Raw genomic sequence first — 23,480 nt, forward strand, 5'->3', positions numbered from 1 at the left:
TAGGATAGGAAGGGAGTATTACCTTTATTTTCTTCAATACAATTATTATAAAAATAAAGCTTTAAGAATAAATTGTACTATTCTCTTGATCATGTGATATTGAAAACCTCATTAAATCAAATATAAACTCCAATCTTTAACTGCATTATCCATACACTGTAGGACAGGTGGGAGAGGGCTTAATTAAAAAAAAATAACACATTCTAACTACAGAAATTTTGAGACTGTGGAAAATTTAAGAAAATCATACATTATCTTAACAGGATCTAGGCATGGAAGATGATTATTGAGACAGAACTGAGAAGTTCAATATAAAGAAAAAACAGGCTTTAGAAACAATGAAGAGCTGGTAGTGGAGAGGGGCTGATTACAAAAAAAGGATAAAAAAATTCTACTGGGTGACAGAATTGTTCCATAAGTTGACTTTGGTAGTGAGTACAAGACTATATGCATTTTTGGAAGCTCACAAACCTATACAGTAAAAAGACAAAAATGATAAATTTTAAGTATGCTAATAACATTTCAATAAAAATTAACCTGTAATAATCTATCTACTTATCTATGTTTTTATACAAGACCAATTTCATAAAAAATGTTCTACCCTAAATTGTTAACACTGGTTATTTCTTGGAGGTATGTTTATGAATTTACTGAAAGACATTACAGTTAGAAGTATGCACTTGAGTTGAAAGGTCATATGTAATCAAAACTGTGACAGCCCTAATGAGAAAATGAGAATGGAGAAATTTTGAGCAGAAAAATTATAGCAAATTCAAAGGAAGCTAATCCAGTTGAGAAGTAAAAACAAAATGGAAATTCAGAGAAAAGGAGAGAAGCTTCCATTCCTTTTGCACTCTATGAAATGTATTATTTTTGAATTGGTTCTTGTAAAAAGAGGTTGGTAAAAGCACACACACACACACATGCATGCCAAAAACCAATTATGGTCAAAGACAAAGATCTTTATTATGCACCTAACTCACTCTTTAGGTAATCATCATTTGCTGGAATTAGTTCTTCAACTACTTATGATCTATTCCCTATTTCTTTATATTATTTTGATATAAGAAATATTAACAAATGCTTTAGATATAAGGCATCTACCACCTTTACCAATTTTGTCCTATCAAAAAAGAAGTATGCTTAGTTGGACAACTTTTTCCTCTGTGAGTTCATAGTTGTTTCTAGTGAGCATTGCATAGTTTTGTAAAGTCTCAAAGGAATAAAACTTACAAGAGAATAAAATTTGCACATGCCAGATTTAGACAGAAAAAGCTGACTTTTAGGAATCCTTTCTCTCATGTTGATTTCATTTTTTAATGGTTTTTTGTTAGTATTTTTTAATCCAAAGGTGATTCTGCTGGATCAAAAAACATATACACAAAATAGAAACTAAAGATGATTCTTCTGAACCAAAAAATATACACTCAAAATAGAAACTAAGTTGCTTTTTTATGTGTTCGTTATTAAGTCTCAAGTAGCAGGTCTACCATATCCTGTCCTTCTTTCCTTTTCTGAATATAAAGACATATGGATTAAGGCCACATCTGCAGTACAAAGCCTGCTTTTTTAAAACATGTATTTCTTGTCCATAGATATGAGGTGGCTTTTGGGAGAGTCATAAGAGACTAACAAGAGCAGCTACCTCTCTCAAAAAGAATCTTCCCTCTTCACTGACAGTGATTAAGAATGTAAATTAAGTAAAATTTTCCATAAAATGAATAAAAATAAAATGAGTAAAATCATATATTTTGATTTGCAGTGTTACATTACTTATAATTCAATGCATTTTAAAAATTGTCATGTTCTGTACTACTGATAATGAGGCAACGTATGTCTATTTAAGTTCTTTAAAATTTAACATATTCAAACATTCAGTTCTTCAGTGGCAATGGCCACAATTCAAAAGTGCAATAGTTATAAATGGTTTATGGCAATTGTGTTCAGCAGCACAGTAGACAGTATGTATATCATGCTGTACTACAGGAAGACAGTACTAGACATTCCAAATTGACTTTCTTCAACTGTAATCTTTTGTTTCAAAATTTTTGTACATGCCAATCACTAATTTAGTAGTTGATTACATTAACAATGATGCATATATTGTATCTTCAATGAACTACTTGCAAGTTCTAATTAAATGCATTCAATCTTTCACATATCAATCGATTAAAGAGACAATACACATAAACAGATTGTAACACTTCAGGTCACAAAATTTAGTGAAAATACTTACTCTGAATTCCCAAGGCATCTACTGCAAAGCCCTCTATTAGCATATCAGGGCATGTATTTTAGAAGTATTTGGCAAGCAGTTACTGTTACAAAAAAGCTATGGTAATCCACTTGAAATACAAATGCCTAATTTTTACTCAAAAGTGGAAATATCCGGGGCAAGGGCTACAGCTCAGGGGGTCTGGACAGCATGTGTAAGATCTTTGATTCTATCACAAGCCCTGCCATAATAATAATGATAACAATAATAACAATAATGTTGTATGCTATTAAATAAGTAAAACATCAGCTCAATGTATATGACATAAAGAGGTTGTCCTGAAAATGTGTACCTGCATTCTTTTTTTTTTTTTTTGGTACCGGGGATCGAACTTGGGACCTTGCGCTTGCGAGGCAGGCGCCGGAACCACTGAGCTAAATTCCCGGCCTTGTACCTGCATTCTTATTTCTGTCTTCCGGTGTTTTTACTCTTTGACAATTCATACATAACAAAATAGGAACCATACCTAACCTCTGAGTAGCTGTTGCATTTTTTTTCCCTAAGCAAAAAATTATTTTTTGGAGAACTGGAGAAGATGTAAAGAATATTGCACAAGTAATATTTTTAATAAGTGAAGAAATTGAAAGGACTTTAAAAATGATTGGGGGAAGGCCGGGGATTTAGCTCAGTGGTTCCTCCCCCTGCTTTGCAAGTGCAAGGTCCTGAGTTCAATCCTTGGTACCAAAAAAAAAAAAATGATTGGGGGGAAAAAACATAAGCACATATACCTTTTGACTTGCAGTTAAGTAAAATATTAAATAATTTAAAGGGAAGGGGGTGTGTGAGGAAAAATGGAAGAAAGAGAAAAGAAAGGAAGAGAAAAAAAGGGAAGAAATGATATAAGACAGTCACAAAATAGTGTCATAGGAAAGATTTAAAGTTTGGAAAGAAACTAGTTAAATGTACCAAACAAAAACCAATTCAGAAAAATAGTAAAAAATACAGAAAGGAAAGTTTCCTAAAGTTTGAATTTTACTCATTATGAATGCACATATGGACAAATAGTAGTCTTGATTCCCAGCAAAAAATAAAAATAACACAGAAATGAAGAGATAATTCCACCACAGGAATATAACATAGCAGGACACAACCATGTTCAATATAATAATATGTATGCCAAAAATAAGTGCTGGAAATATTTTAAGCGATGATCTGTACATTAAAAGAAAAATGCTGACAGAAAAGAATGAATTATGATCTGACAAGCAAAAGAAAATTGCTATCAGAAAAAGTAAAATATAAATATGTAATATAAGCCAAAAAGTGAAAGTTTAAAGACACTGAAGACAAATAAAAGATAAATTTATTATCTTTGCATTAAAGGCAAGTTCAAACTGATGAAATCATCAGACATTATAGTTAAATGTTGAGAAAGATACGATACAGTACTTTCAGGGAACTAACACGATAGCAGGATGGCTAAAAGGCTTTTAATAAAAATAAAGCACTAGCGGAGAATTTTTTTCATTTTCTGCCCTTTTTTCCCTCTTCACACCCAACACAACTTGAGTCTGAAGACACTTTCCCAGCAGTGATCGCAGCTTATTAAGACAGTCTCAAGGAAGGAGGGGTGTCTGAGAGTGCCAGAAGAGCATGACTGCAAAATCTCCAGAGCAAAAAGAAATTCCCAAGTTCTCTCTCCCACCCTCCACATCTCTCCTGCCAGAGATTCTAATAAAATAATAAAGGCAGTTTCTGATCTCTCTGATACAGTTTTTGACTGCCACTTAAGCTATTTCCTATATACAAATTATCTACTTTCTTTGCATTTTATGAGGACTATGGAAAGAATGTATAACAATATATGTACTGTAACTGATGTTTTTCATGACATATACAAATTATCTCCTCTAGATTTATAAATCTAAGCAAACTGAAGCCATGAATGACTCTATAACTTCCTCCATTATATAATTAGCACAGAAAAATCTTAAAACATTTACATTGTACTAGACAAAAAAAAAAGACAAATGCTTATTTACTGTAAGACACAGAAGCTTAAGAGTTTTAATCCAGTTAGACTAAATACTAGGTGATTAATATTTTAGATTGTTTCAGAAGCTGCAAACAGCAAGTTTTTAAGTAATGGATTATAGAGATTTAAAATAGATAAAAGTGACTAAACACATCTAGCTTACTGACTGAAGGTAAATTACATTGTGAGTTCCTTCAGAGTTGGGACTCTCCTTCACTCCTGTTTAAATGTCCAGGACCTGACTCAAGTATTGTGAATAATGTATGCCAGCATAACTCAAAAGAAAAAAATATTGAATCACAGTATGGCTTCAGGAAATATGGCTTCAGCTTTTGACTCTACAATAATGTGTCAATTTAACCTTTTTTCACTTTTTATTTTTAACATGTGAAGGATAACATCTTGCATAAAGTCCTCAAGGGTTTTAATTTTAATATTTGAAGAGTACGATGGCCAAAGAGGACTTCCAGTAGTTCCCCTTCCCACAGCCACATGCCACTCCTCCATCAGGAGGGAGTCTATTCTCCCTCTTTTCCAGCTCCATTATCCTTGTCACTTGCGTTGACCAATAAAAAGTGGCAAAAGTGGCACTCGGCTAATTCTGGACTTGCCTTTGCTCTCTCTGAGGATCCAGATTGCAGGCTGAACAGAAGTTCTGGGTAAATGCTGAGCAGTGACATAAACAGTGGGAAAGAGAAGTCACAGAAGGGCATAGATAAAGTCACCTGTGTGGTGACCCTTGACTGGAATTTCAAGCCTGGCTCGGCCCCTAAAGGAATCCACCCAGTCACGGAAGTGAGTGCAGCCTACACCAGATGGAACACAGGAGCCTTCTAACCAAGCTCCCTACCCATTTTTCCCAGACCACAGAATCACGAGAAATAAATCATTTTTCTTTAAGTAACAAGGCTTAGTGTGGTTATTTAAGAAGCGATCCATATCTCAAATGGAGTATTTGAATCTTAAATAGTTAAGCAATGCAGAAAACTACTGAAAAATTTTTGAAAATTATGAATAAGATCATAAATCAAGATGATCACAGGAAAATAACTATAGCCAATTGAAAATGCTTTGAAATTTGATTTTTAAAACGACTACAATAATTGACATTTTAAATAGTTTATATTCCTGATAAAAATTAGGTGAGGATTATTTTCAGATTGTTTCCCTCTCTCCTGCCTGAAAATTCATGTCAGATGATGTTTATATGAATCATATAATCCAACTGGCATCCCTAAGATTATATAAATTCTTACAATGGTAGTTAATCAATTATATATAAATAAAAGAAGTAAGGTTATATATACACACGCATTTTTTATATGTACACATACAAATTATATTCCATGTATGAAACCATACCTATTTTATCTCTGCGTCATTAACAATATCTCCCCTTCTTAGTACTGTATGACCTAAGTCTCTTTCAAGAGAAGAGCAAGGCCCATGATATATTCAGACATGTTAGTTTAGATTGTTTTACCATTTAAAGTTAGAAATATGACATTGAGTTTTATTCTGGGTTTTCCTTTGATTTATATGTCATTTACTACTGTCATTATTGTTTCCCTCATTTAAAAAAATCTCTTTAATGTCTGTTTATTAATATATTTCAGAATGGAAAGGAGAATTCGCTTGCTCTGTAAAATTGCTGTCTGTGAAAATACGAAACAAGAAAATATTTAAATTTGATAATCTGATGTAATGCCAGATAGAATAAGAATATGAAGAAAGCTTTTAAAAGATATATAAGTTACACAGGCACATTAATTACAGTTTTTCCTAAACATTACTTTTCTATGTCAACAGAAATCCATTTTACATGAAAGATTCGATAAGAAAGTGAGATTGAGAAGAGCCATGATAGTCACAGAAAGAGAATATGACTCTGTTTGAATCAAGGGAATAAACTGCTTTCTGCATATGAAAAGCTCATGACCCCTTTTCACATAGGTAATTTGGAGATAATTGAGGTCTTAATCTAGATACCTAAATTGGAAAATTATAGATTCAGACTAGTTTATAAACTTCATGTAAATATTTTATGTAAAAGCTTCTACATATCAGTTTATACATTTTTTAAAAAAATAAACTTTAAATGTAAATTATGGTTAAAATTTGGAGAATGGAATATTCCTGTTGGTGCTAATGGACACACGTTTTTCATTCTGTATATTTAAGATGTAAAACATGGTTTTGCTGTACTTACACACATGAATAGTTACTATAGTCACAGCATATATCCATCCTTTACCACAGTTACCCACTCTTTGCACTTCTTGATAACCTCACAATACTTGGGAATAAGTGATATTACTGTCAGTGAGACAGGTAAGAAAACAAAAGTTTTGAGGTAAAGTATTCAAGATAACAATGCTGCTAAGTGTAAGAGATGAGTTTAAAATTAAAGCAAGTTTAACTGTAATAAACTATGGATTTCTTCATTATTTCATAGTATTTGAGCTTTACATTTAAAACCTGTGGCTCTAACTTCCTGGCAGGGTTTTCTACATGGCTTTCAAACCCCTTTGTGATCTAGCATTATCCTACCTTCCCAGTTTTATCATCCCTTTCACATAACACCTCCTTCTCACCTTTTCCCAAACATCCCACATCCTCCTGGGTTAAGGACTCATGAATAGGTGGTAAGGGCAATGACAGCAATACATTGAGAACAGCCATGGAGAAAATAGTGTGAGCTTTTTGTGGAATGGTGAGAATAAGGACAAAGGTTTTTGGGAAAAGCTGATCTGGATCTTGGTGAATTGGGTTAACAAGGTGGGAATTTTAGATATAGATAAGAACATGTACGGAGAAAAAATAAATATGCTTTATATAACAAAATACATTTCCGATAACAATACAACATAGCATCAGCAATAGCTTAATGAGTCAGGAGAGCTAGGCAAATATTAGAGCATCAAAAGTATTATGTATTGTGAGGAATTACTATAGATTTAAAGTAAACAAAGGGAAGCTGTGAGTTGTTTTAAGAGAAAGAGTGGTAGGATTAGCTGTGTTTTACATGAATCACTCCTCAGAAGCTTTGTGAAAAATTAATTGTGGGTAGGGAGCACGGTGGGAGCAAAAGGGAGGGTGAGTAGAAACTTAACTATGAGGCTAATAACATAATCAAGAGCTGTCCTTTCAGTAGCCCTAAGCAAGTCTCAGGGGCCTAGGGAGGAGACTAATAGAGTGACAGCTTATCCCTATGGGAGATGACTGCTCAAAGTACAAAAGTTCTTCCCATGAAATACTTCACTTTTCTCTGTAGGAAAACTACATATTACATGAATATTATGTACACATTATACATTATACATTAATTTTATATTACATGTAAACATACGTGTTAGGTTTTCAACCCAAGGCATCTGACACATGCCAGGGAAACACTTTATGATTGAGCTACATTCCCATCCCCAAATAGACTGATTTTTAAAGTAAAAGACACTATTGTAACAGTGCTTGCAAATCATAAACAAAGCACATGTACATCCTGTAGGTGCCAATGCACCATTTGAACAATGGCAAATGGTTCTAGAAGGGGGTGGGGGTAGGGGGGTGTTTACGACCAATAAATAGAGAAGGTGGAATGGAAGGATGAGCAAGAGTCAGCTTGGCTAGCTGATTGGGTGTTTTTGCCAATAAATTAAGCCGAAACTCTAGGAAGAGAAAAACAGATTGAGAGGAGAAAAGATTTTTTTTTTTTTAAATTGAATTCAGCTTGGGGCTCATGAAGCTTAAAATCTCTAAAGAATATTTTGGTGAAACCTTTCCTAGACATGAGGTACGTACACATCCGAAACTTGAGGGTGGAGGAGGTCAGAGTAAGGTGAGAATCATAATGACATCAATCAGAAATATGTGAGGGACAGAGAAGAACAAGGAAGTTGCATGAGGGAAGCATCAACACTGAAGCCAGATAAGGGCAGAATTCCCACAGAGAAACCAAGAATAGTCAGAGAGGCAAAATGAAAATCAGGAACAAAGACTGCCGAAGAAAGTAAGGAGAGACCACTTCTCAGTGTACTAGGAAAAGTCCAGTAAGAAAAGTAATTGAGAGAATCTTTCATTGGCAAATTTAGATCATTGGTACTAACACAGGTCTTGCCACCTGGAACATTCTTAGCTCATGGTTGCTGAAGGAATGTATGAAGAAATACTTTCATTTACATCATTTGCTTTGGAGGACAGGGTGGCAATGTAACGGACAAGAAAGAGGCTTTTTCTAAACAAAGGTCCCTGCACTTTTTCATTTCTGTCACTGACCAGCTTTAGAAACTGAAAAATATCTTAATTTATCAGATTGGAAGAGACGTTCATCAACACCTTTTCATATGACAAACTTTTACTCCCTTTGTATTAGGTATAGTATATATTTTGTCTCTCCAGCCTTCAAATTCTCCAAGTGAATTTGGACTTAGTTTTCTTCTTCTGCAACTATTTCAAAGAGTTCTGAAGACAACAAAAGCTCAATCCTGATGTGTAATAAATTCACAAATATTTTTAAAAGTAATTTTTTATCAAACATTTTAACTAGCTCTATAACTATTGTTAAAAAAGGCTGTTAACAGGTCATCTGAACTTGCAGAGAAGATAAAGTCTTTGAAGTATTTATAAACCCCAACTGGGAAACTAACATGACTACTTTCTAGGCTGAAAAATTAGAAAACCAAGCTATACCAAGGAATTGATTAGGACTACTTTTAAAAGTTTCCTTCATTTTGTTAGATCAACAAAATGACACATATGGTAGAGTATTTAGATGTACCTTAATACACAAAATAGTTATCAACCACACTTTACAATAATTTAAGAGAGGTAGAATACCTTCACTGTGAAATACCAGAAAGCAAGCTTTATCTAAGAATGAACTGATCATCGTAAAAATACACCCTTACACATTTGAAAGTCAGTTTAACTTTCATACTAAAATCACTGGAAAAGATCATGCTGATCGATTTTCAAATCTCTAGAACAGGATCAAGAGACATACTCCTGTCCTTTTGAAGGAGGCCAATATAACTTAATTCTGTGACAGAAATAACACTAATGTCCTTGAGATGGTAAATATAATATACTCAGATGTGCACATATACGTCCTTTTATGAAAATTTATCTGACTGCTCTTCAGGAAGATTAAAAACTGGTGAATGGCTAATCGGGTATCCGACTTGATTGAGTCATTGTTTCACTATCATTCTGAAGAGGCTTCCTAGTGAAATGCTATTAATATCAGATTTAAGGAAAAGTGGAACATAAATATATCACAATGCTTCACTGCCATATAACCGATAATACGGCATTAAAATTTTACCTATGATTACTGTATATTTAGAGAAAATACTAAATATCAATACCAAAAATCTAGTCCCATTCAGTATCATTTCTAATAGTTAAATCCTTCAAGGAGTACAATATTTTCCTGACAACTTTATTTGTACTAAGGTTACTGGAAACATTAACTTTGATATGTTAGAAAGAACCATGCCGGGAGGGGAGGGCAGGCCTGTAGGCTTAGCCAGTTGAGAGGCTAAGGATGGAGCAACCCTTGAGCCCAGGAGTTTGAGGCTGGGCTGGGCATTACAGTGAGAACCAGTCTCAAAAACTAACTAAATAAGTTCATAAAATAAAGGAGAACAGCCACAGGTAAGTGAAGTTGCTCTAAGATTAAAAATATTTTTAAAATGTTGAAGCAATTCAGATTTTAGTTTGTGAAAGTAATCTGTTTTAGAGCAAAATATTACAATTACATTTAAATATAATATAAAGCATAAAATATCACTATCACCTAACTTCAACAATACATATCAGTGACAACCAAAATTAAGTTTCAGCACTTAACAAAGCAAGAATATAAAATAGTCACTGGGAATATAAGATTGGTTCAAATGGTGACTGTCTTGTGATCATCAGACGTGTATATAAAAAACTACATATGTAATGTTACAACAGGTATCTTATACAGATTTTTCATGCCCAAACAGATTTCTTGATTGCGTCCAAATACTCTGTGTATTACCACTTTTCTTTGAGTGTCTCCTAATTACCTTTCTGACTCAGTTTAAATATTAGTTTTATCAATTTAAAATAAATGTCCTCTAAATTTCCTTCTCCTATATTATTTTTTCTCGAGTACTTCCTTGTAATTATGTGTTATTTACACAAATGTACATATTAAGCAGCTACCATAGGGAGATGCTATGTTAGAAATGTGATGTACCTTCTTTGGATTGTAGAGGGTAAACACTGGATCTCGATCTCTATCTCTCTCTCTCTTTCTCTCTTTCTCTCTCTCTCTCTCTCTCTCTCTCTCTCTCTCATATCAGAAATTGAACTCAAGACCTTCCATTTGCCAAGCAGGCATGGCACCACTGAGATAAATCCCCAGCCCGCTGTGGATTTTTAAAAAATACACTGAATAAATGGAATGAATGATTAGGGAAGGATGAGAGGGAGAGATTCTTTTGTAATACGGACAAGAGCAAGGTACAACCACTTAATGAGTGTCGTCTTAGGAAACAGCAGACATTGCATACTTGCTTAATTTCCCCATCTTCACAGAGTAGACAGTTTTGTACTCATTTCATCAAATAATAATTTGAGGATTAGAGGATTAGAAAGACTAAGTTACCAGTCCAAGGTCAACAGATGATGATGCTTAAAGTAAAATTTAAGCCTAAATCTTTCTACTTTAAAGCCAACGTATGTCATTTATTTTCTATCCCACCAAGTGTCTAGATTTAGTTTTTCATGAAAAAAATATATATGTATTTCAAAATCAATTTCAAAAATTGAGTTTTTTCCCTAATAGCACTGCATCACACGGGCTGGGGATTTAACTCAGTGGCATCGCACCTGCCTTGCGTTGCATCACTTGAAATTAAAATATTACAGTGCTTCCAAGTTCTATTGAAAAAAAATGTAATATGCAGTTAGTAATATTTTTGTTTTCCTTATATTTAATCTTACATATTATATGTAGAAAATAAAAGCATTTGATGGTTATAAAAAATCTTAAGTCCTTTATCAGATATTATTTTAAAACAGTCAAAACCATAATATTGTACTCCAAGAGTAAACTTTTCAAATTTAAAAATTATTTATTTATACAAAATAATTTTATCTTAAAGAGACATATATTCTTATCCCTGAGGATATTTATATCTTTAACAAACATTGAGCAGCCCAACCTCCATTTTAAATAAACTGAGACATTAAGTGCAAAAATGTATATTTTTAATAAGCTTCTTGGATACATGTTCTTTTAATGCATCCTGTGCACAGTTTGAAGGGTTGCTTAGTGTTTAAAATGAGCATTTTTAAAAATCATAAAGAACTAGCAGTTTTGTTCCTGTGTGAAGCTGCTCCCAAACACATTATTTAACTGTGCATTACAGAAAATATTTTGCTTTGGAAACACTTGAAATAACATAAATTTCACAGGAGACAGGGCTACTGACAAACACATCATGGCAGTGTGACCTCCTGACAGAAACTTTCCCGATCGTGCAGTAGAAGACCCGACAGAAGACCTGACAGGTGTCATTTTCAGAGATTAATAACAATTTTCTAAAAACACTGCACTACTGCTACATAGAAATAGAAGAAATTATATGCTCACCTTTCAACAAATTTTATCCCTCTTCTCCACCCACATACTCTGATTTTGATCTGTTCTTATTTGTTTTAAAATCTAGAAAACTTACAATACAAATGTGTCAGATCTGATTTAGTCCATCACTTTCCCACCCTGTCTCCAACAGAACTGCAGCTCTCACGTACGCCTAAGGAACAAAGGTGTGTTATGGGTTTCCCGAGTAAGCCAAATTCAATTTAGTATTTTATACGTAAGTATGCATGAAGGGAGGACATACGTTTTTTGGTTAACTATATCAAAATCCTACAGTAATATTCAACCTCATGTCACTGAGTTTCAAAGCTAATGTTTGCTAACAAAGCTTACTGATATTTGCAAATGAATAATTTAGTGGAAAGTCTGAACCAGTGCAATTAGCTAAAAATCTAACATTTCTGTAATCAGGTAGAATAGTTTCTCATATATTTAATTTCACGTTGATTTGTAATTCAATACACGAATAATACATACATGAATGTTTTATATATGTGTGGTATAAAATGAATTGTATTTTAAATGTGTAAGAAGTGCCTCTGCAATAGAATAATGACATTTATAAGCATTTACTTTAAAGGAAAATGTACTTTTACAACACGAAAACTAATCATATCTGCTTACCTAAGTTTAGTTATATCAGACTTAATGGACTGCAGGTAGTATGAAATGTAATGGGCTGTAGGTGTTAGGAAAGCATAAAGCAGGTACATGTATAAGGACTGAAGTTATAAAAATTAAACTAAGGTAGCGAAATGTGTTACTTATATCATGAGCAGAGTAAGGACTAAAACTGCATTCTAGGCCAGAAAAATCGGAAGGACTAAAGATTCTGTACACAGACTGGGAAGTGGTGATGAACGAAGGAGGAAGGGGCAAGTTTTCACAACCCATGGCTCGGGTTGAAAGGGACCCATCCATGTATGAGACACATTTCTACCACTTGTGGCTCCAAAACCCATCTGTTTTGTAGGAAGAAAAAATTCTTACTAGAATCTGTCTTGTGTTTTGGGAAAAGGAAGAGAAGGATAGCTAAGGTCCACTTTATACTTCCTAATTACATTTAAATATAATAGGTAGAAGATGACATGGAAATACACATTAGATTCTCCACTTAAAAATAAATAAATGTGATACTTTGTATATGTTAGTTTTTCAATCAAGCAACACTTACATAAATATAAGCCAACTTAACCTTGGTGTTTTTAGATCTTCTATTTAGTTAAAGGAACTTTCATTTGTATAAACTCCTGAAGTATATTTTAAATAATGTGAACATGGCAATAATAATAGTGAACACATAGTTTTTGACATGTCAAACACTGCTCTGCGTTCTTTATATACAATAGCTCATTCTGTCCTCACAGCAATCCAGTGGGGGCAATACTATTCTTACTTCCATTTAAATACCTGTAAGGTGGGAATGCTAGATCTTGGTTAAATCATTAAAACTTTGTAATGTAGTTTTCTAATTTTTTAGTAAAAACTCATCAAAATTGTTCCATTCCAGTCTTTCGTAATGTTCTTGCAAAGTTGTATCCTGCTCTTCTAAAAGTTTAACAAACCAATCAATATGTTATAAAATATAACTCTACCCTCATACACACCTTGAGAAAATTTCAATGAAAAAGAATTTACAGGCTGGTGGCAATTAATGCCTTGTTTATCCTCACAAATTATAAATATCAACCTTTTTAAGGCTGTTTGTCAGATGATCAATTCTTATCTAGAAAGCAGAGTGGCTAAATAATCATATATTTCTCTGTAGTTGCACTGTCACATATTACCAGGAAAGGCTAGCAGCACCATGGCAGGAGCAGCAGGAAGGACAACATCAGGAGTCAAAACAGGCATTAACTTCAACTTTAAATTTCATTTCCTCCTGTTTAAATTAGATTTTTTACATTATTTAAATGTAATTTTATTACATTTACTATATTATAGTGACACTTGAAGTACAGCTATTGTAAGAGTCTGCCGGTGCCTCAGGTACAATATAAACTAAAGCTTATAACTCAGCCTTGAAAATTAGCTCATGAATCAAAGGAGATATAAAGTCTAAGCTTCAAAACCCATCTTTATTTACCAGATTTGCAAGAAATCCATTTGGCTTTTATTAATATCAGTAGTTATTTTGAAAAATCAGATTTTGATTTTCTTTACACTCTTAACCATTCCATTTGCGAGAGCCTGCATTTCACAGCTATTTATACCATGCCACAACATTTACAACTGAAATACAAATCATAAAATTACCAATAATGGATTGTGAAAGCATTCTCTCCTGCAAGTTCACAACATACATATATGAACTTTGCAATGCACTTGCCTATTTAAAATTTATTTAATATTCAATCCATAAGTAAGAATGAACAGATTAAATGGATTCTTAAGGAACACTTCATGAAGATTAATCTACTTGAACATTTTTTAATCTGCTGAAAGTCACTCTGGAAGTTTTTATTCCAGCCCTCAGATGCATTCACTCATTTGCATTCAACAAAATACACTGTGTCTCTTCCATGTGCAAAACCCTGGAACAGGCCTAAGAGAATTGATCCTTACAAGAGGAAACCAGTATTAAACAAATAATCCCATGTTCTGAGTGTTGTAAAAGGCTTGTCCACCTGAGATGGCTCTGTGTTTATGTGTGGATGGGGCAGGGGTGGATGAATGAAGTCTGCTAGAGAAGTAAGCAGAGGCACAACTGCATTAAAATACTGCAATTCTTTTGGAAAGATAATTAACATCTCATGTTATATGAATGACAATTATAATTCAGCACATACTATATATAAAGTGACCAATAATCGTTTTCATTTATATTGACAGGAGATATTTTAAAGGATACAGAGGTAAATGATAAATGTTTGAGTGTTAACTTCAGGAGATATAAAATGAGTCAATAATTCCTGGGTCCCATAGTAGATAAATGTTTAACTTTTGAAGAACCTGCCAAACTGCTTTGAACTTTCTATTCCCACTAAAACTATAACAATGTTCTCTTTTCTTCATATTTTTGTCTACCCTTTTTTTTTTTTGGTACCGGGGATCGAACTTGGGACCTTGCACTTTCGAGGCAGGCGGCGGAACCACTGAGCTAAATCCCCAGCCCCTGTCTACCCTTTTATTATCTGTCTTATTTTTAAATTTTTATCAGACATGTTTCAAGTACATAATGATTACATTCACTGTAGGGAATTAGTACATGTACATAAAACATTTCACATTTTTTCCCTTCCCCTTCACCCCCTTTTATTTTTCTAACAGATTTGTTTATTTTATAAGAAGACCTTATGAACACAGACCACAGACACACAGACTGAAAACCAGACTAATAGGCCAAAGAACAATTAAGACAATTGTACTAAGTCAAGGTACACTTTTAGTTACATTCTCTCTCTCTTTCTTTCTCCCTCAATAACTGTCTTTTATTTTGTACTGCATACATATTGAGTTTTTCATAAGATAAACCATGCAATATTTAGGCCTGTGTGTCTGAGTTCCTTCACTTAATACTGTAGTCTCAAGGTGCATCCATTTTGTTACAAATGACTCACGTTTATCCTTCTTCATGGAAAAGTAGTACTATTTTGTATAAAATCACATTTTCTTTATCCATTCATTTGATGGTGTATATATAGGCTATTTCCAAGATTTAGCTATTATGAATTGTGTAGCTATTCTATGGATCATAAAGTAATATCTCAATGTGGCCTTAATTTACATTTCCCTAATGAATACTGGTTTTAAACATCTTGTCCTGTGCTTATTTCTCATTCATTTATCTTTTATAGTAAAGCATCCATTTATATATTTTACTTACTTTTACATTAGATTGTTAAAAACAGTGAGATATAAGTATTTATTATATATTCTGTGTAATCACAAATTTTAAAGAAATTACCTATTTAGATAGAACATATTCCAAAGAGATGCAGGTAACAAATTCAACTAACAGAAGTCATTTTCTGTAATGTCATGATAATGTATTTAAACTTATTGATGACTCCTGAACTAAGAAGAAAGTGCATATTACAGTTCTTTATTTGATCTTCATCAAATTATCACAATGACTAACTTTGGCTCATAAACACATGGATAAAAAACAGTATGTGCTGCTGTTAGTTTTAATAAACCTATGAATTATACTTTTGGCCAGTAATCTGCCCAAGCCTTTGCATTTTGCCTTTATAATATCAACAGCAAAGATTAAATTTTCTATGAACATCTAAGACTCCAATAGATTAAAAAAAATTTCTTCACTTTCATTATTTTCATTTTACCTCCTTCACATTTTTCTTTATTTCTTACATTAGTTCTCTTTTACAGTAAAGTGTTACATAAAACTTCCATTACTACTTTTCCTTGCTTATTCTAAAACAGTTTCTAAGATTGAAGACATAGGTAGACACATATCATTATCATCTCTTTTAAGTTTTATTCTATACCATACTGTGCCTTGAAATAACTTAGTAAAATAAGTATCATGCAATGATCTTGATAAATCGTGATGTCTGATCACTTAGGAACTTCAGGCAATTCCATTAACTAAAATTTGTTTATAAATTATTGCAATTATAACTTAATTTTAGCACAGGTAATATTGATGTACAATAACTTACGAAGTTTATTCTCTAACGAATAGCTATAGTTGACACATGGTAGTAAATTAACATTATAAACAAAGTTTTTTCTACGTTACAATATTACCAGATTTCAGTAAGTATATCACTTAAATCATATTAATGAAATCAAGTTAAAGTAAATATAATTTAGATTTATTTAGAAGGGTCATTTTCTGATCTCAACACTCATTATACAAAATATGTAAAATTTAGCTAATAAATTTTAAATCTTCAAATCATAACAAAATAAAGACTTCAGCCAAAGACAATTTTCATAATATGAGGTGAAAAATAGAGGTCGGTAAAAAAAGTTGATCGTAAAGAAATGTCTAAAATCTTCATTTCCTTTTCTATAGTGTGCCCCCAAAAGGAAGATTTTTTTTTTCTTTTTCTTTTTTTTTTGGTACCAGGGATTGAACTCAGGACCTTGCACTTGTGAGGCAGGCACCGGAACCACTGAGGTAAATCCTCACCCAGGAAGATGGTTTTTATTTGATTATTAATTATAAATAATTAGATGTCTTAGTTGCTTAAGCCTCTATGAATATTGTCTATGAAACAAAATTGACAGGAATGCACTATCTCTAAAATACATAGGATTTGCTGTTAGAAAGCTTGAGTTCAAGTCTTATTAATAACTTGAATTTAAACAATCATCTTTAAAATGGAGATAATAACAGCTACCCATCTCATAGAACTGTCCAAAATAATGTATTAGATTAACGTATTAAGCTGCTAAAAAGTATATGACTATGTATTTTCCTTATTAAAATTTCTTGTAGGCAAGTTTTTAAGAATGCTCTTAAATTTGGCATTTTTTTGATGAAAGGATTGATGTATTATGTAAGAAACCATCTTCACTGGGCACATTCTCCCAAAGATAAACTATGAAACTAATAGTGTGAAATAATTTAAAGATAGATTATACTTTAACATAATTATTTGCATTGTTACCATAATATGACATTTAAATCTGCATACCATAATCAACGTGTTAGTGGTATTTTTCTTCAAAAAGAATTGCAATTGATGATAACAGAGGCTTCTGAATTTGAAGACTATTTATATCCAGATCCATTTCAAAAATACATAAAACTTTATCAGCATTACAGACAGAAAGCTGAGGCTCAGGAAAGTTAGGTACCAAGCTGAACTTCACATAATAAGACTGAAATATTATTACTGCAGCATATTCAATTAATAGAATCATGATATTTTAAAATTTTGAAGGTGGGTAGGACTCTAATCTAACTTGCTGATTTTTCATGTGAACTGATGACGAGAAAAACAAATTTACTTTTCCCAAGGTCATGTTGGAATAAGAAAAATTTAATACAAGAGACGGGAGCTTTATATGGTGTCACACATAGATAATAAGTTAAATTACTTTATACTAAAATATTTTGTCTTTTATAAAGTATCAATCTCACTGAAATTATTATGTAGGTACATGTCTTATATTCAATTATTTACATCTTGAAAAATAAACAGTATCTCTTCTTTGGATCACATGAATGTCACTTGAGATTTTGTGTTAAAGTCAAGTGGAATTTGGCATTCTAATACTCTAGTAATAAATGAGAAATTACTAGGCTATGGGGTATATTTTTAATGGTTAAGTTTTACATTTTATATTGTACATCGAGAAAGAAGTATGCAAAAGAAAGTCATTAGGAATATAGATTGATTATGAAAATCAAGACATAAATTTATTTTTTATTCTCAATGTGATTTAAGGCATTTCCATTTTGTATGCACCATTTTTAAATTTCTTATTCTTCAGCGTTTTTTGCTTTGAAATGAGTTAAACCATAACAGTGGAAAAAACCTTCATAGTGACATTATGTTGACCACCAAATGTTCAAGCATCCACTTTTTAATCCTCTTTCAAAAGTAGCTATGCTGTATGCATGTATTACATGCAAATAACAACAAAGAAAACCTATGATAATGGATACATTTTTTGTCAAAAGCCAACTATTTCCTAGGATAGTATGACTTTAAATATAGACATATAGAATTCTTTCCTCTTTGACTTAAGTAGATTCATGAACATCACAATCTAAAAGCCTGGGACAACTGCTAACATGCCTGGTGACTGAACACAGAACTAGCATCTGATGGTAATGGTATCCATGCTTTGCAAGAGCTCTCCTCTTGTGAAAAGGAGACATGGAGAACGGAAGAAACAATAGAGCCTTCTAATTTGAGCCCATTTCAGATGTTTGGTTGGGGTTTACTTATAAAATTTATGGTAGAGTTCTACATAATTAGAAAAAGAATTAATTCTCGGTACAAATGAAGCTACACTGCATCAAACTTCACCTCAGAGTCTTACAGACTAGTGATATCCAAAAGAAATATATTGTGAACCATATGTGTAAATTTCTTTTGGTGGCCCTGGGAGGGAATTGAACCCAAGACCTTCACACTGAGCTATATCCCCAGCCCTTTTGAAAAATTATTTTGTTATTTTAAAATTTGAGACAAGGGCTTTCTAAATGGTTGTTTCCCAGGCTGGGATTGAACTTGTGATCCTCAGGCCTCATTCTTCAGGGTGCTGAAATTACAGGTGTGCGTCACCACATTTGGCTATAATTTTTAATGCTGCAGTAGCCACACTTAAAAACATACAAAGAACAGATTTAACTGAATTAAAAAATAAATTTCACTTAATACTTTGTACTCCAAAACATCATTTTGACATGTGCTCAGTTATAAAAATTAATTAGTGAGATATTTTATATTTTCCCTTTTATGCTTAAATCTGAAATACAGAATACATTTTTCATGTACAGAACATCTCAGTTTAGAAGAGCTTCTTGCAGGTGATCAATATCTGCATATAGTTGGTGGCTACTCCACTGAGTGGAGCCGACTTACAGCCTGATCTGTGTATCACTGAAAGTTTAACCCCAGCAGCCTGGGCAGGGGCTCACAGGTTTATGGGCATATGGAAGTGAGATGGTAAGGTGTTCTGTCTCCTTTCATGCAGTATGGTCGGGATGCTTGCACATCTAACTCAGTAAAGGCTCTATAATGATAAAGCTCCTTAATCTTAGGAAATAATAGTTATTTTTAAAGCTGATTTTATCTGACACTTACCATATATATGATACTCTTCTAGACTATTAAAATTCGCCCACTCCTCACAATAGTCTTGTATAACAGAGTTTATTCTTATTTCCATATTACACAAGATGGGTGGTAGAAAGACTTGGAAGAAACACAGTCAGTTGTTCCAAATGTAGTCTCCTAACAAAGGAAGAGAAGTGATGTTCCTATGATAGTTGCAAATTATTAAGAAAAGGTAATGACCATCTGAGGCACCTCCCCCATGTACAGTTGGCAGGTGTTGGAAGCCACGCACTGTTCACAAAATGTAAATATTCCCCACAGCTATAAAGGTATGTTTTGGTACAATACTATGCATCTCATAAGAATACAAGATTTAGGAAACTCAAATGAAAATAAAGAGACAATAAAACTACATACTAAAAGCACTCACCAAAAACAGCACAAAATAGTGAATATCATATGAGAAAATAGTGAACATCATACTTTGAAAGGAATGATTTTTGTAGTCTATTATACACAAAATTATAATTAATTTCTTTAGGTCGTGTTTTGTTTACAGTGCTGGGGTCAAACTCAGGGCCTCATGCATGATAGGAAACAATTCTACATTGAGCTTCCCTACAGCCTGTATAATAATTTCTTTTTAATTCTTTTATTGGTACATTTTATGTATACAATAAATTTACATTTCTCATTCGGAACTTGTACCTTTACATGATGTATCTTGGTTCTTATTTTTTCCCCATTCCCTGCACTCTCTTTACCCCCTCCACCCTTCCCTATTTACAAAGACTTTGTTTCCATTTTTCCATCTCACATAATTTTTCCTTTCTCTTCTTTCCTTTCCCCTAACCCTCCCACTTCCCCTACCCCTTTGGACCTTTTCTTCCTATTTCACATTATCAACTATTCATTTTAATCACTGGTACATTTTAGGTATACAATATAATGACATTCATCATTGGAAACTTGCACCTTTACATAATCTCTCTTGGTTCTTAGTTTTTCCCCTTCCCCTGCCCTCCCTTCAACCCCTCCATCCCTCCTATTTACAAAGACTTTGTTTCCATTTTTTCATTTTCTCATATTACTTCCATTCCCTTCTTTCCTTTCCCCTACCCCTCCCACTTCCCCTTCCCCTTTGCCCCTTTTCTTCCTATTTCACATTATTTATACCTTTTAGTCCTTATTTACACTTTCAGTTTCTCACACTAGAGAAACTATTCAGTATTTACACATGTGTGCCCTATTTATTTCACTTAAGAGTATCACCTCAATGTGCATCTATTTAGCTATAAATGTCTCTAATTTCTCATTTTTTATGTGTATAATTAATTTTTAAGGCTTGAACACATATATAATAAACATTCTAGAAGAGTCTTATAAATCCTCTGGAATAGTATTAAAATTTGGCAGTACCATTATAATATGGATTTGCACTGTTGTATGTATCCGAATATTTTTCTTAATAAAACAAGCTCCTCCAATATAAGAGAAGGGAAATTACAAAATAAACTATATATGTAGAGTTTTTTTGTATTATATTTTCTTTACTTCTACTTTCATGTCTCTCTACACAGCCTATAAAAGTTAGGAAACAAGATATATTTAGTGCTAAAACACATAAAATGATCCCAAAGCACTGGTTGCATGCAGGTAAAACATGAAGGTTAAATTTTAGGAAGAATTAGTTTTCTTTTACAAATTGGATTACCACACAGTTCCAAACCTGGGAAATAATCTGTTTTTTTAAAAAATAGAAATTCACAATAATAACCATTTTTCCTAATGGCACTTATCACCTAAATTTATCATGAAGCATTTCTCACAGTATTTTCAATCTGCTTTGTTCATTTTTCTGCTCTAGCACACAAAAGTAATTGTCACCCATTAGTGGTTATGTTTTAGTAGGAGTTGAAAAATATTCTAAATCTATTATTTCAGTCATTGTATTCCAAGTCACTTGTCATGATTTTGAACAATTGTTTATCGTCATTTCAGTTTATCATCAAACATAAATATGTGTAAAAGAGAATGAGTTCATTTAAAAATTACAGTAAATATATATTTTAACAGAGGATCTCCACATACAGTGATGAAAATGTGACTTTTCCATTCAAATCAATGGGAAATGTGAAGTGGTCTCCTAGGATCTTCTTCACTACAACTGTTAGTTAAATGTAAAGTATATCTTCTCCCTCACATCAGGCAGTGCACCTTGGCACTGTTCTTATAAACTGTCATTTCAGGCATTATTACACAGCTGTTTGTATTTGTTTAAAATTAGAAAGTAGTTTTACATACATTTAATGTTAATGTTTTTGCTTTATTTATAATATGTCCACATATATTTCACATAATAATTAAAATATCAAAAGTTCTTCCAACAGTTATTCGAATATCTATTCCTTGTTTTGTATATTTTCATTTCTTTTAAAAATGCTAAATTTGCTATTAAATATATACACAATATATCAACCAAGTGATGAAGGTTAACACCACACATAAATATTAAAAGTTATAATAACTGGAGTATACTAAAGTTATGAATGGGCCATTAAAAGTCAAAGCCCAAAAAGCAATCTGAATTTAGGAAAAATCAGGTATTATTTAAATAAGAAAAAAGGGAGATTTATCATTACTCTCATTATTCATTTTTCCTTGTAAAACAACAGAAAGTAGATTTTCTTCTAAAATGTTTGAACCAATTAAATTTGATTTCCTGAAAGGTTGTTAGAGAATGATTTTGTAGCAAGTCCATCTACTCAACAACCCTGGAATATTGAAAGTAAAGAACCAGAGAAACAGCAGAATTGCCTGAAGATACAAATGGTTCATTCATTGATTCAAAGTTAAGAATAACATGGAGTACCTCTGTGGTGTTCATGAATCATTTCAACAAAAGGATTTTTACTCCTTATATAATGTAGCCACATCATGCCTGTCACCTTACATTTTTAATATTTACTCTTCTTCTAGATGAATTTGAAAATTAGTAGCATAACTAATAGTTTCAGATCACTGATGTTCACACAACCCATTCTTTAAATTGAAAATCATTACTTGCATTTCAATCCAATAGTTTTATTATGACAATATCTATTTGCTTTTAACTGTTCACCAACTGATGTGAATCTCACATATAGATACATCCATAGTCAAAGCAAATTGTATATTTTTGAGAGTAATTTTAATGTTAGTTGTTTTATTTCTATGCATTACAACATGGAATTTTTTTAGGCACATTTCCATCCAGAGAAAAAGTATAGTTGCTTCATACCACAAATATAAACTAATACTAAATTTGGCCACCTGCAGAACTGAATGAATATTTTAAATGACATCATATGTGAGAAATGGAAATATAATATTGACAGTATTTCCATGTGATATGTCTTTGAAAAACAGCCTAAAGAATTTTCAATTAATTTTGAAGATTAAAAATGTTGTCCTTTCAGATAAGAACATAAGAAAGGTCATATTTTTAACTAGGTATCTGTTAGAGCTCAAATCAAATTTTTAAATTTGATATTAAATGAAAGAGGCATTTTATTTTGTAGATTAACAGATCACCAGAACAATGTAAACATTCAGTCCCTAACATGAATCAAATATATTTCCATTAACTACATGTATTTAAAATGGAATAGGACACAAATGCTGTGTTAGAGCAGTTACAATTTTTCATATGCATTAAACAATCTTTTCTTTTACCTGTTGTATTATACACATCACCCTAGCTTCCAAACAACACCACAAAGCAGATCAGGCATGAAATGGTCATAAGTATTAGTTTCCAGTAGATTTCACTTTTCTTTTCCAAGCTACAGCTTGACATTTGCAAAATCTCTAGAGACCAAACAGTGAAATCGAGTTACTGCAGGACTG

General features: G+C 32.6%; 1 protein-coding gene across 27 annotated transcripts in view; it reads right to left on the reverse strand.

Moving 5' to 3' along the window:
* Foxp2 (forkhead box P2) overlaps window positions 1-23,480 on the reverse strand; it is a 588,702-nt gene that overhangs the window by 230,842 nt on the left and 334,380 nt on the right. The window contains exon 2 of one of the 27 annotated variants that reach the window (XM_087204644.1): window positions 19,620-19,769. The exons of the other annotated variants lie outside the window; for them this stretch is intronic. Coding sequence (XP_087060770.1) covers window positions 19,620-19,622 — 3 coding nt within the window. The 5' untranslated portion in view covers window positions 19,623-19,769. The remainder of the gene's footprint in view (window positions 1-19,619; window positions 19,770-23,480) is intronic. 27 annotated transcript variants of the gene reach the window in all.

This window comes from Heterocephalus glaber, unplaced genomic scaffold (genome assembly GCF_053883595.1).
Source record: "Heterocephalus glaber isolate CG9 unplaced genomic scaffold, H.glaber_assembly_v1.0 deba00000546, whole genome shotgun sequence".
In the NCBI taxonomy this organism is placed as follows: Eukaryota; Metazoa; Chordata; class Mammalia; order Rodentia; family Bathyergidae; genus Heterocephalus; species Heterocephalus glaber.